Below are 13,116 nucleotides of genomic sequence, written 5' to 3'. Positions count from 1 at the left end.
CCGACTTGTGCGGGCGCTGGGTCCACCCTCCCGCTAGAGTGTAGTTTGATGTGCTGTCGCCTCTTTTCCCCCCTTACCCAGACCACTGTCCCTTCGGGTAGGGCCAGACTTTCCTAATCTCTGAGTCCTGAGTGGGAGCTCCAACGTGAGTAGTTTGAGGGACGTGGGGCGCAGTCTCGACTGGAGACTCGCCCACTCCACGCATCCCTCGGCGGCTCCCAAGCTGTTTTTCCGCGCCTCGGCCGCCAGGCGGTGCTGCGGGGCTGGGAAGCGGCTCCGTCGCGGGCAGGTACTGCAGGAGGCGCGCGAGCCAGCCGGTATCTGGCCGGGTCTTGCGTTGTCGCCTCTGTCAAGGACCAGGGCGGGTCCCTAAAACCCCTTCCCACCGGGCCCGAGGTGGGCCTGTCCTGAGAGGACGTCTTTTCAAATGGTCCCCCGATTTGGCCCCAGAAAATCTGATTTCTCCTCACTTCCTGGGATCTGAACAGAAACGACGGGGGCCACCCGGGCGTGAGACCCAGTGCCTCTGAGGTCCAGCCTGACTCCATGGTGGACGCAATTCACGGTGGCCCAACTGCCTCTGTCCACACCGGGAGCAGTAAAAACACCCTTCGCCTCCCAGCCGGGGGCTGTCGGCAGAGGCCTGGCCATACTAGGAACCCGGAGAGCCCAAACTTGGAAAAAGGCGACACACGCCGACACAGACGGTTTTTAATTATTAAACTAAGAAAAACGACTCTAGACAGCTCAAAGGAAGCACATGCGGCGTTTACATGCCAACAGGTGGAATCCGGCGGGTTTCTTAGGTCATATACGGGGGGATAGTCCCTTGCGTTTAAGGCCGGGGTCAGCGCGTCGTGGGCTCAGCTCGCGCAGGTCCGCGCCGCGTCCTGTCCACGCCGCAGGACGGGGTCTTGTCGTCTGTCCCTAGGTCGGCGCGCCGCCCCGCTCCCTTCCCTGCCCGGCAGTCCCTGACTGTAGGGTCTCCACGGTCCGCACGCCCGCTCCTACCGAGCCGGCGTGGCCGCGTGTCAGAAATCCCCCTGGAGGTTGGCTCCTGGCAGTTCCTTGGCGCCCAGTGTGTCCCCGGGGGATACCAATAGTGACTACGCATGCAGTCTCCTTTTTCGGGGTAGTGACCTGACTCGTTATTTTGAAGAGTTGGAGCAGCCAGGCTAGCTCCGTGGGTAGAGTGAGAGACTCCTAACCTCCTGGTCGTGGGTTCCAGCCCCATGTTAGGTCCCCTTTGGCCAGCTCTCCACGCATCTCCTTCCTGTCTGAGCCAGGCCACTTGTTTTCAGTTACAGAGCAGCCCTCACCACAAAGCTCCCTCTGAAAGTGCCAGGCTTTGTCTTCTTGTCTTACAGGGACTACCACTACTGGACCTTAAAAATTGGGCTAGTCTGGTATTTGAACCAGAATCAGAAAGGGGCCACCAGCTCACACACACACAACCCTGAGGTAAAGAAGGGACACTGGTGTGGGCAGTATGTGTCCTGGACCTCTTGCCTGTATTCAATTCACCTGGCTAGGGCAGTAATCAATCCTCAGGTGTACAAGAGTACAAGAGGATACTTAGGATACTTAGCTTAGGATACCCCAGTTCGCACGAAAACCCTTAGTCCCTGCCTGTATTAGCCATCTCCTATTTTCTGCATTCTGAAACTTGGACATCTGGGGCCTCACTCATCCTGGAGGGACTTCTCCTTCCAGGCTAGCAATTTCTTGGAGATAGCAAACAACTCCTTCCAGATTGTGCACTTAGAGGCCACAACACTGATCACCTCTTTTATTGAGCTCTGGTACTCTGGGCCAGGACTCTCAGCCTGTGTCACCCAGAGTCGGGTATCAGACAACTAGGGACAGACTCCACACCCCGGAGCCCCCTGAAACTATTCAAGCTAGTCAATTGTAACCTGCTTATCTTTATAGTCCCATGAAATCCACAGTACGGGCTCTTGACTAGTTATCTCACCCCTTCTCCATTATATTCTCAATGGCAGTTGTCTCCTCTGCCGGTTGCACTATTCCCGAATTACAGCAAAACCTATTCAACTGCTGCCGCTCTTCAGAGACCAAAGGCAGGAGCGCCCTGCACTTCCACGGTGACCCCTTCTTCTTGGCAGCCCCAACTCAGCGGCTCTAGGCCTCGGCGCGCTCAGACTCTGCCGCGGTTTCCTCCCCTTGGTTGTGCAAGGCAGCCTCTGAAGAGGAAAAGGACGTTCACATCCGTGGGCTCCGCCGGAACTTGACTTATGGTACCCAGAGGAAATTACCCGCCCAGAGTAAGTGCCATCCCTGGACCCCCCGATGGTCTGGCACAGGACGGGGACTCGTCCAGGAAGCGGGGAGGTGGGTTTGCCCTCCGCTCGGTTGCCCCGGTTTGGGTTCCGTTTCCCCAAGGGCATCTAGAACTTCTAGGTCCACGAATCAGACTGGGTGAGGCCCAGGCCACGCGAGGGACAGCTGGCAACGCCGAGAGGTCGCAGGCTTTCGGGAATGTGCTGTGCCTGAAAGAGTCAGCGTCCCCTGGGCACAGGATTTGTGGGTGGGAAAAAAAGCCGGGCTCGTCCGGGATTTGAACCCGGGACCTCTCACACCCAAAGCGAGAATCATACCCCTAGACCAACGAGCCGCCGTGCCAGGACGCTCTGACGCTGGTCCTTGGAGGCCGGATCCGGCGGCCCCGCCCCGCTCCTGCGCCCTGCCGCAGGCAGGGCTTCCGGGTATCGGCCGGGAGCTAAAGACCAGGGTCGCCGCCTGCGGGACAAAGGAGCCAGCGAGGCCCGCGTGAGCTCTGGGGTCTTTCCGGGTGCACCCCAACCCAGACACCTCACCCCACGGGGCACCTGAGTCGGGGATCCTGAGCAGGGGACAAGGGACTGCCACCTCCCGACCGGCCGGCATGGGCGAGCTTCGAGCAACGGAAGGAAGCCGAAGTCCCCCCGGACCCCACGACTGCGCCCCTCCCCTGGACCAAGACCCCTGCTGGCCTGGGTGTGGCCCGGAGACCCGACGCAGGGGTCAGAGCTGGGTCAGGGGCCGTTTCCTCCCGTGCGCGGCCGTGCGACCCTCCCAACGTGGCCTCCTCTCGCCCTGGAGTCAGCAGCTCAGCGCAGCCCAGGGGGGCGAGGCGTGCTCCCGCGGCGAGGTCCTGAGCCGCCCCAGGGAAGGTGGAAAAGGAGGCGTAGCGGGTGGGTTGACCCCGGTTTGGGTTCCTCTCACCGCGCTCCCTGCTGGATCGCCTGGCCCCCGACCTTCCAGCTGCCCGGAGCTGCAGCGGCCGCAGACACCGGATGCACAGCAGACAGGGGCCTCGTGGCACAGCCCAGGCCACACGAAGTGGACCCACCAACTCAACGCTCTGGTTCTTGGGGTGCGGCCCGTCTATGACCTGGGCAGTCCTCCATAAGTTGACTTCGAAATCGTGTAGAACTCCAACTAGCGAGTAGGGAGGGAGCTGGAGAGACCGCCCGGCTAGCTCAGTCGGTAGAGCATGAGACTCTTAATCTCAGGGTCGTGGGTTCGAGCCCCACGTTGGGCGTATCTTTTCTCGGGGAGAAGCCAACGACTGCACCTTAAATACTCCTTCCAGATGTCGGCTTGTTCACTGCATTTAATTCCCGTTCCAGACACGAAATTAGCTGCCGCGTCAGGGAAGACACACATATACGTTACCGCAAGCCCCCAAATCTCTCTCGGGCCACAAAGCACACTTTTTTTTTTTTTTTTAAACCAAAGATTGAACTCAGGGATGCTTAACTACTGAGCCACATCGCCAGACCCTTATTTTGTATGATTTTTAGAGACAGGGTCTCGATGAGTTTCATACGTCCTCGCTAAATTGCTGAGGCTGGCTTTGAATTTGGGATCCTCCTGCCTCAGCCTCCCCAGCCAGGGGGGCATTGCAGGCCTGCGCCACTGCGCCCTGCTTGGGCTGCACATTCTTGTCCCATGATTTTTCAAATATTTTAAAGCTGAAATTCACATAAATTTCTACATATACAACTACAATGCACCAATTAAAAAAAAAAAGTGTGGAAAGAGAAAAAAGAAAAAAATCTCCAGGTACACAGAGCTATCAGGAGGACCCTGTCAGTGTTGTAGTACTTGTCCCGACAGGGACTCTGCTTTTAGGGACTTCCTTGAAAGTTCTATTATCCCAGCAGTGGTTATCAGGCCAAATCAAGAAGTAAAGCCAGTTGGGTGCCATCTAGAGTTCTGTTACTTACAAGGTTGAGCCTCAGCTGTAGAAAATCATGTTCAAAGATCCACGGCCTTGTTAAATATCTTGCGGCTACAGGGTTGACATTGTTTTTTAAAAAAATCAAACACACATTTAAATTCTCATGTTGCAGAATGACAAAGAAAATTGAATTTGCAACTTCAGGAGCTGTTTTGTGTGAAAGGTATGGCATTAGTTAGGAAGGTGCAGCGTCAAATGCCTGGGGACATCAGGGTGGAAAGTATTAAAAAAAAAAAAAACAGAAAATAGTATATAGTATTATGTGCCCTCCTAACCCTCAGGTTACACCATTATCAACTCACAGATAGACTTTGATCTGTTTCCATCCAGCCCATGATTTTTTTGGGGGGTGGGGGGGTGGGGTGGATACCAGATATTGAACCTGGAGGCATTTAACTCCTGAGTCACAACCCCAGCCCTTTCTTTGTATTTTTATTTAGAGACCGCGTCTCATTGAATTGCTTAGGGCCTCCCTAGTTTGCTAAGGCTGGGTTTGGAATTGTGATCCCCCTGCCTCAGGCTCCCGAGTTCAGCCCACGATTTTAAAGCAAACCAGTTGCCCTGCAATTTAATCTCTAAAAAAATTATGCGTTTATAAAAGACAAGGAGTTTTTTAAATATATGTAACTATAATACAACAGTAGTACACATTGGTACTGAACTTTTTTTTTTATCAGGTAGAATGGATGGTTCTGGATGGTTCTTGAAATAGTGTAAAGGACACACGCACTCCTCTTCTCAAAACTGAAAATGCACACTTCTATGAAAACATCCCTTGTGTCCCAAGGGTCCAACCCCCCCCCCCCCGTCTTTGCTCTGTTCCCCCCGGGGCGGGGGGGGGGAGGGGGCAGACAGTGGCTGTACTCGCAGAGACAATTATCTACACTTTCTTTGCTACTTGGAGAGAGACCTAAAAAAGGCAACTTTTTTGTACCCCGGGTGGGACTCGAACCCACAATCCCTGGCTTAGGAGGCCAATGCCTTATCCATTAGGCCACCGGGGCTGACAAATTAAGTGGCTTTCTGTTCTCGAACCAGTCTTTTCCTCATTTTTGGTGATTCCGGCAAAATTTTGCTCGGCTCTGTGACCTCATTCTGGCCTTTTCCTATTCCCCGACTTCGATTCTCGATCTGCGCTCCAGTTCATCATCTCGCCCACTCCCAGGCGTCCTTGGGACCCAGCTGTGCAGGAGCTCAAAGACATGCGACACTGAGTTTTATTTAGGGTTATGCATCGGCCTAGGTGGTATGCAACTCGCTGGGGGAGCCAGAGATCCCAGGTTCAAACCAGGATCAGCCCTTTAATCCAGGGGTACCCCTGCAACACGGGGACAGCTGGTACAGGAAACAAGGTGTCTGTGAGGCCCATCGCGGGAGGGCGGGCACCATGAATGTCCAGTGCCCCGCAACAGACCAGCACCTACCGGGAAAGGCAGAGCGTCCTGTGCGGGGGCCGCGGGGGTCTCCGCCCCGGTCCTCCTCTCCCACTGTCCCTGGGGCCGCATGTTACCTGGTGGGGCCCCTTTGTTGTTGTTGTTGCTCATTTTGTCGTTTTAGCAGATCGCCAGCCCGAAGCCTCTAGCTTCCCCCTGGCCCAGCCGGTGGAATCTGGGCGTCGCAGCCGAGGCGGGGGGCTCCAGCCCCACCCGCTGCCTTTGCGTAGCTCTTCTCTTCCCCTTTGGGTCTCTTAACCTCGGGAAGTTCCTCTACCGGGAGTTCTTACTAACCACTGCGACGTCACAGCCGCCCGCGGAGAAGGTGACTCCGCACGACCCCAGGTCGCCTGCGGGCGTCTCTGCACTCGGGCTGAAGCGGCCTTGTCGCCGGCGTTGCCCTCGCGGTGGGGCACCCGCCATTGGCCACGGAGGGTTCGTTAGCCAGAGTCCTTGGAGAGAACGCGGGCTCAGCAGGTAAATTCTCCAAGCGAAATGTCAGCTCAACCTCGGGCAGTATTTAAAATGTTGGGTGTGCATTTACACTAACCATAAGGTCCCCTCGTTGCCAGAAACCGAGACGATCTATCGGCTTTGGTCCCACGTATTTTAGAACAGTGAGCGTACGTCAATAGAATTGTTATTTTCGTCATTTAGAAGTGTACAATTCAGTGGCCTTAATTAGATTCAGATTATTATGCAACCATTATCACATAATTTACTAGGTTTTCAAATGCACATATCCTTTGATTCCCCAGGAGCAACTCCCCTCCGCACCCGCAAGGGACCCGAACCCTCCCTCGCCTGTCAGTTTTCATCGCCTGAACTGTAAACCGCAGAGATCGCTGTTCACGGTTCTGCGCGGTTCTGCTCGGTAGTGCGCGGGGGTCAGGCAAACGCCTTTGGTCGCCCGTGCTGCAACCTTGACCCCGGTCCTCAACTGCAGATGCGGCAGGCTAGGGGCGATTGGGGACAAAGCCTCTGACTGTAGAGAGTGTCCTGAGGGAAGGAAAACACTTCCGTGAAATTAGAAAAAGATTCCCCGCAGCGACCACGAAGGGACTCGAACCCCCAATCTTCTGATCCGGAATCAGACGCCTTATCCATTAGGCCACGCGGCCCCACTGTTTTAAAGGCCTCAGTTTTTTCTATAAAGCATATTGAAGCGCCTGCGCATTGTGCCCACGCGCATGCTCAGAGTGGAAAAAGACCTACCCTTCGTGGCAAATGCGGGCGGAGTTCTCAGTGGGGACGCTGCGCAAGTTTCGCCTCACGCCGAGAGTTCGAATCAAGATGAACCTGCAGGTCCCCAACCTCTCCCAGCTATCTTCTCTGGCTCCTAGGGACCCTTCTGACTTCTTCTCGCACCTGCCCGCCTACTGCTCTGCGCTCTCCTGCGCTCTCCCCGTCACTTCACTGGTGAATCTGCAATCGTCTCTTTCAAGAGTATCTGAGTCCGCCAGAAAGGCAGAGGCGGTTTTTCCTTCATTTCCATGGCTCTAGCGCCAGGAAGAGAGGGATGTACTCCCGGGCTGGTCCTACTTCCAGCCCAGCCCAGCCCACGGTGGTTCCTAATTCCGAGACACAGGGCACAGGTCCCAGTCCCGCCTCTGGTTCCGAGGGGCACAACTGCACCTTTACCAAGTGCCAGCACTTTACATCCATCATAACACTTATTTCACAGATCCCCGAGAGCAGACACTGGCCCACGCAAAGCAATCATTAACAGGTATTTATTGAACGCCAATTAAACGCCCATGCCCAAGCTGCCCGCCCCTTTGTCCTGAAGAAGTCCGGGAGTGGATCGGGCGGCTGTAGCAGGGCCCTTAGGCCTGCAGGCAGAGCCTGCGCCTGAGGGAGCTGCGGATCTCCAGGCAGGCCTTGCGGAGCTCATTGCAGTCTGGCCCCAGCACGTCCAGCTCACACACCCGCCTGTTGACCTGAGGGGCCACACTGAGCCTGTGCCCAGGATTCTAGGCACTATGGGGATCAGCCTGGCTCCCGTTGCAGCCCTTGCCTGCTGTTTTGTAAGGCCTGAAATTTCAAGTGCTCCTTGCTCACCTTCCAGTTCCCCTCTAAGCCAGACGAGCTGAATCCCACTTAAACACATTAGGCTTCACCTCTCTGCCAGCCCACATAACTTTTTTTTTTCTGCATAAATATTCAAATAAGCCAATTCCATGCTCCTGCTTAACCAGGAGCATCTCACCTCTTGTCTCTAGGAAGCCTGCTTCCCCCAGTCCCTGCTGGTTCCCTGTTTCCCAGGGCATCTCCTGTAGCCCTGCATGGCATTCAGTGTCCTCCTCCCTGAGATTTTAGTATATTTGAGAACCAACTGCTGCTGCTCGCATCTGACCAGTGCCAGGGGTCCTGAGTTTCATTACCTAAGACTGTTGAGGGCAGGGATTCCCCCTTCATCAATGGGGCTGATGGGAGGGGCTCAGGAGAAAAGTCAATCAGCCCCTATCTCCTGATCACCCCACACACACACCTCGGTCAGCAGCTCCAGGAGGTCTCCCCTGGGGTTGGCTCTGAGTACCTCCACCAGCGTCTGGATTAAGTCAGAGCCCTTCTCATCCCGATAGGCCACACAGCCTAGGTCAGGGAGTAAGGGTCAGAGTAAGGCTCAGGCCCCTGCCTCTGCCTCTCAAACCCAGGGACCCACTGTGACCAGACATGGAGGACAGCAAGCACAGAGGATCCAGAGATCATGCCAGAGAACAAGGTGTGGGGCAGGAACTTCTTGCATTTGGACCAAGTTGTTTCTCAGTGTTTGCTGAGTGACTATATATACAGATTCAATACTGAACAAACATTTGCTGTGGATCTACTAGGTGTCAGGCAGGGCCTTGAAACAAACAGATCTTCCCTGCCCTCACAGAAGTTCCTGCCTGGAGGAAATGGTGCACGTGCACAGATGGCATTTGACATATGCTCACTATCATTGCTCTTAATGAGCGAAAAACTCTAGAAAGGAAGCCAGGCATGATGGGACATGCCTGTAATCCCAGCAGCTCTGGAGGCTGAGGTAGGAGGATCAAGAGTTCAAAGACAGCCTTAATACTTAGTGAGGCCCTAAGCAACTCATGAGACCCTGTTTCTCAATAAAATATTAAAAAAGGGTGGGATGTGGCTCAGTGGTCAAGTGTCCCTGGGTTCAAAATACCTGGTACCAAAAAGAAAAAAGAAAGAAACTAGGGAAGGAGATGTCTTAACTGCAACTGGGCTGGTTACTCTACATCCCAACCCTGGCTGCCACTAAGGCCAATCCAGCTGTCAGAGCAGGAAGCTGGGCCCAGTGTAACTACATACTTCTTACCCTCAGTGGCTGCATAAACTGTCAGGATGTCTGCTTGATCAGAGCTTCCTGGAATGGGGTCCCTGGAGGGGCTGCCTGAAAGAGAAGTCATCTCCAACCACCAGCATCCTAGGCTCCCGCAGGCCCAGGTTCACCCCATCTCCCTATCAAGGGCATCATAACAGGGCAGTGGAAAGACAACTGGAAATCTAAATGTCAGCCCTTTGTTTATTAACTATAACCTCAGAGAAGCTAGTTCATCTTGCTCAAGATTGCTGCCAGGCTCAATTAAGGGGAGTAGCACTCACCTCCCAAAGGCCTTTGCAATTTTTTTCCTCTCTTTCTCTTGGCAAAGAGTGGGCAGAGGTGAGAGCAGGACACCAGCTAAGAGCCCCAGAAATGCTCTCTGAACAGTTCCCACCCTGGTACCAGACCTGTCAAACCCAAGCTATGGAGGGAAGGCAAGACCCACCTTGGGCATCAGTATGGATCTGGAGGACATCTGCCTGTGTAGGGATAGCTAGAGGTGTCCGAAGCCAGCGCCAATACCAGGGGAGAGCCACTGGCCCCACACCAGCGTCCCTGTTTCCTAGAGGGGTGGTCAAATATCTTCACTCAGTGGGTACCAAGCATCCAGACCTAATGTGAATAGTGGGGCCAAGCAAGAACCCAATGGCCAGAGCCCCGTGTCAGGCCTGCTAAGCTGGAAGTATTCAGAGTGATGAAAGACCAGGCTGAGGTCAAGGGCTCAAGTCTGTAGGCTGTCCTGTAGGACAGGAAAATAATGCTCAGGCTTCCTGGAGAAGGTAGACATCAAGCATGGGAGGCTGAGGGCTGACAGAGGAAAGCCAGAGAAGAAGGCAACTTGGAGGCCGCTGCTCATCCCTGACAGGCTTACCCCCGCGGCAGGACTGTAGCAGGAAGATCTTGGGTCTGCCCCGTAGTGCTCGGCAGTGGCTCAGCTCCTGTACCAGTGCCTCTGGCTGCACCTCTTGCCCATCAGCCCCCAGCAGTTGCCCCTGTGGCCCCCCATGGGCCATCAGGGCCACAAGGGCACAGCTCACAGGGCCTCTATAGGTGTCCAGCCTCTCTCGGAACTGAGCCAACTCTGCCTGGAACCCCTGGAGTGGGGACAAGGTTGAGCCCTGGGCCACAGCCTCCCCAGGCCCTGGCTGTCCTCCAGGAGGCTGAGATGTCTTCTCCAGTGTCTGCCCACCCAACTTCCATCTGCCTCCAACCTCAGGCCCAGGGAGGAAGCCCTAACTCCCTGCTGCAAGTCCTGGAATGGGCTCACTAGAGGTGATGTGGAGGTCTAGCTTCCCAGAGCTGATTCTCCTCCTGTCCTAGTGAGGAAGAAGTGCAAAGGCATGAGGAGAGGGTAGCAGGATGATAAATGTCCAGAAACAAAACCACAGAAGGCGGGAATACAGCTCAGTTGGTAGAATGTTTGCTTCACATGCACAAGGTCCTAGGTTCAATTCAGCACCACACACACACACAAAACAAAACAAAACAAAACAAAACAAAAAAAAAAACAGAGCTTTGAATTGGGGAGCAGAGACCCAGTCAGCAAGGGAGACCAGCCTCTCCGAGGCAGGAAAGTGACTGCCATTCATGCAGCAGGAAAGATAGAGGATAAGCCTATGGGTGCACTTCCTGTGGGTGATGTGGGAGAGGCCCAGGAGGGGATCCCCAGAGTCCTAGGGGAGGGGTGTCCTTTCTTCAAAGGTACCACCAGAAGTTCTGGGCTTCCCCTCACCTGAGCTGTAGGGTCCATTCTCAAGGTGATCTTGAAACCCAGGGCCCGGCACAGGTCCCCCAGTGCCTTCACATCATGCTGTGCTCCGGGCCGGTCTTGGATCACAGCCAGGAGGAGGGCAGCCTTGACCCCCAACAGGTCATACTGAGCCCTGGGACTGGGTTCTGGCTATAAAGAGGGTTGAGGCACATTCAAAGTGGTCTAAGGGGCCTCCAAACTCCTAGCCTTCCCTACCTGGGCATGGTCAGGCTCCTCCCACCTGCAATAGCAGCTGTTTGAAGGAACCCTGCCTTACCTCAGGCATCCAGGGCTCCACACCTCCCAGGCATAGTGCTCCCCTCAAGGAGCTCTGAAAGAATGGGCAGTAGGTATCCCCAGTAGACTCTTCAGCTACCCTGCAGAACAGCTGGGAGTGTGGGGCCCCAGGATATCTCAGAGGGGCTTCTCAGTGAGGGATCTCAGGGGAGGGGCACAACCCAAGCAGGTGACAGGACCCTGACTCCAGGGGAAGACTTGGCAGATTCCTGGCTACTACAGGCTCTTGGGGGTTAACTGCCAGAAGGGAGGGAGGAGGATGAGGAGGAAGGATAGTCCTATGCAAGACCTCAGGTCTAGTTCAGGCTCCAGGTCATTGATTTCCCTGGCCTCAAGTGGACAGTAGCTATATCATTACCTCCTGCCCTGCTTCAGGGATTAGTGTGCACAAAGGCAGGGACCTCACTAGAATGGAGCAGGCCTATGGAGGAGGGTTCTCCATAGGCATTTTCCTGTCAGAGCTATGGAGAAGAGCTGAGGCCTGAAGGATCACCTAGAGGATCACCCAGCCACCACCCAACTGCACAGTGAGAACTTCAGACCCCAGGACCAGACCTGAATCAGTCCCAGTCCCTCAGTGACATTAATCACTGCCTGGATGAGTGTCAAAATGGACAGCTGGAAATACCAGTTTGGATGCCCAGACCACAAGGAAGGCCACTGCTGATAGCCTAGGAGGGACAGGGAGGCATGCCACACAGAGAGAGCTGCTTGGGCAAGGGCATGGAACGGGAGGCAGCCTGGATGTCTGGGGTCCCATGTGAGGCAGAGCTGTGCCCAAGGCCTATACAATAAAGGTTTGTAGAATAAATGGGGGCCAGGTATATGAAAGAATTTAACTGGAACTAGCTCAGGACAGCACAGTAGGGCCAGGGTGACCACAGGACCACCATCCCCTTCTAAGGCCTCCACCTCTGTCAGCAGTCGAAGCAGGGACCAGTGAGGAGAGCGGCCACAGAGCTCCCTCAGGCCAGTGAGGAAGACTCCGGGCTCCGGGGCAGCTGGTGGAGAAACAGCACAGGGGCATCCTGTTGGCCCAAGTGGGAAGCTCTCCTGCCCATCCTCTGCCCCAACTTGTCCACCCCCAACCAAGGTCCCTGCCCAGACACTTACCACCACAGCCACTTGAGAGAAGGAGGAAGACTTTGGGGCAGCCCCTCAGAGCCCCACAGTGACTCAGCTCCCGGACCAGCAGCTGTACGTGCCTCAGCTGCCCACTGGGGGCCACTAAGGCTACAAGGGCACAGCCCACAGGTCCCTTGTGGGCATCCAGCTGCTCCCGAAACCACACCAGCTCCTCAAGAAAGCACTAGGGCAAGAGCCACGGCCTGGCCTGAATCCATGAAGGTCCCAAGTGAGATGGGTGCTGGGGTTGGGGATGAGGAATGAGGCTTACCTGAACAGAGGTCTTCTTCTTCTCACAGTTTTCAAAGCCCAGGGACCGGAACACATAGTCCAGGGCAGCAACAGTAGCAGTGGACACCCCATGGCTGCTGAGTGTCAGGGCCACTCTTGAACCCTGCAGGCTGTATTCCCCCTGAGGAGGTAAGGCCAGAGCTGGGCCCGGCTGGGGCTCTGCTGGGTGTCAGGAGCAGGCTGGGCCAGGTGCAGCCTCTCATTACCTTTCTCCCCAGGCTGTCTTGAGCATCAGCCAACTGTGAGGCCGCCTGCAGGGTCCCAGCCACCAGGAAGGCCATGGGGGTCAGGTGGAGCTTTGTCTAAGCACCAGCTCACCTCCTTGGTCCTGACTCACAGTATGCTGGGTCCCAACTCTTGCCCTTTCCACAGACTGTCTCCTATCAGCTCTGTTTATGACCTGAGTTGGACTCTGCCCCCAAGCCCTGGAAACTTGGGTTCCACTCCTCCAGCCCACCTCTGTTCCCTCGCTCCAGCTGATGACTTCCTGGCTGACATTGATGTGCAATACATGAGCCAGGAACCTGTGCCCAGTTCTATTCTTAGCACTTGGCTCACATTCCTATCTGATCTTGTTACACCAGTGTCTCCTTTTGGAGACCAGCCACCGCTCTAAAAATGTTCTCATACAGCCCCCACCACTCCTTAC

General features: G+C 55.2%; 1 protein-coding gene, 1 long non-coding RNA gene and 4 other non-coding genes across 11 annotated transcripts; 2 read left to right on the top strand and 4 right to left on the bottom strand.

Moving 5' to 3' along the window:
* Positions 1–2,563: 2,563 nt before the first annotated feature.
* On the bottom strand, positions 2,564–2,635 carry Trnap-ugg (transfer RNA proline (anticodon UGG)). Its single transcript has one exon. It is a non-coding gene; the product is annotated as a tRNA-Pro (tRNA).
* Positions 2,636–3,471: 836 nt separating this feature from the next.
* Trnak-cuu (transfer RNA lysine (anticodon CUU)) lies at positions 3,472–3,544 on the top strand. The gene has a single exon. It is a non-coding gene; the product is annotated as a tRNA-Lys (tRNA).
* A 1,633-nt stretch (positions 3,545–5,177) lies between these two features.
* Trnar-ccu (transfer RNA arginine (anticodon CCU)) lies at positions 5,178–5,250 on the bottom strand. The gene has a single exon. It is a non-coding gene; the product is annotated as a tRNA-Arg (tRNA).
* A 190-nt stretch (positions 5,251–5,440) lies between these two features.
* Positions 5,441–12,909, bottom strand: LOC101954774 (caspase-14). Of its 6 annotated transcripts, XR_013427098.1 has the most exons (13): positions 12,674–12,906; positions 12,448–12,588; positions 12,165–12,360; positions 11,964–12,052; positions 11,032–11,142; positions 10,737–10,904; positions 9,876–10,098; positions 9,450–9,566; positions 8,999–9,073; positions 8,171–8,274; positions 6,895–7,619; positions 5,757–6,678; positions 5,441–5,666 (listed from the first exon to the last, which is right to left on the bottom strand). XR_013427098.1 is itself a non-coding variant. In XM_021734892.3 (11 exons), exons 1-11 carry the CDS (start codon positions 12,746–12,748, stop codon positions 7,506–7,508), a joined length of 1,413 nt encoding a protein of 470 aa, XP_021590567.3. In that variant the 5' UTR covers positions 12,749–12,906; the 3' UTR covers positions 5,441–7,505. The 6 variants fall into 6 exon arrangements, 1 of the variants encoding a protein (XP_021590567.3); XR_013427099.1 differs by having other exon boundaries at positions 5,441–6,678; positions 6,895–7,611; positions 12,674–12,909; XR_005730432.2 differs by having other exon boundaries at positions 5,441–6,678.
* On the top strand, positions 5,941–8,802 carry LOC144367577 (uncharacterized). The gene is made up of 2 exons (XR_013427107.1): positions 5,941–6,156; positions 6,438–8,802. It is a non-coding gene; the product is annotated as an uncharacterized LOC144367577 (long non-coding RNA).
* Positions 6,728–6,800, bottom strand: Trnar-ccg (transfer RNA arginine (anticodon CCG)). The gene has a single exon. It is a non-coding gene; the product is annotated as a tRNA-Arg (tRNA).
* Positions 12,910–13,116: the final 207 nt, after the last annotated feature.

The sequence above is a fragment of the Ictidomys tridecemlineatus genome, chromosome 10 (assembly GCF_052094955.1).
Source record: "Ictidomys tridecemlineatus isolate mIctTri1 chromosome 10, mIctTri1.hap1, whole genome shotgun sequence".
NCBI classification, from domain to species: domain Eukaryota; kingdom Metazoa; phylum Chordata; class Mammalia; order Rodentia; family Sciuridae; genus Ictidomys; species Ictidomys tridecemlineatus.
This window is presented reverse-complemented; position numbering and strand designations above follow the sequence as displayed.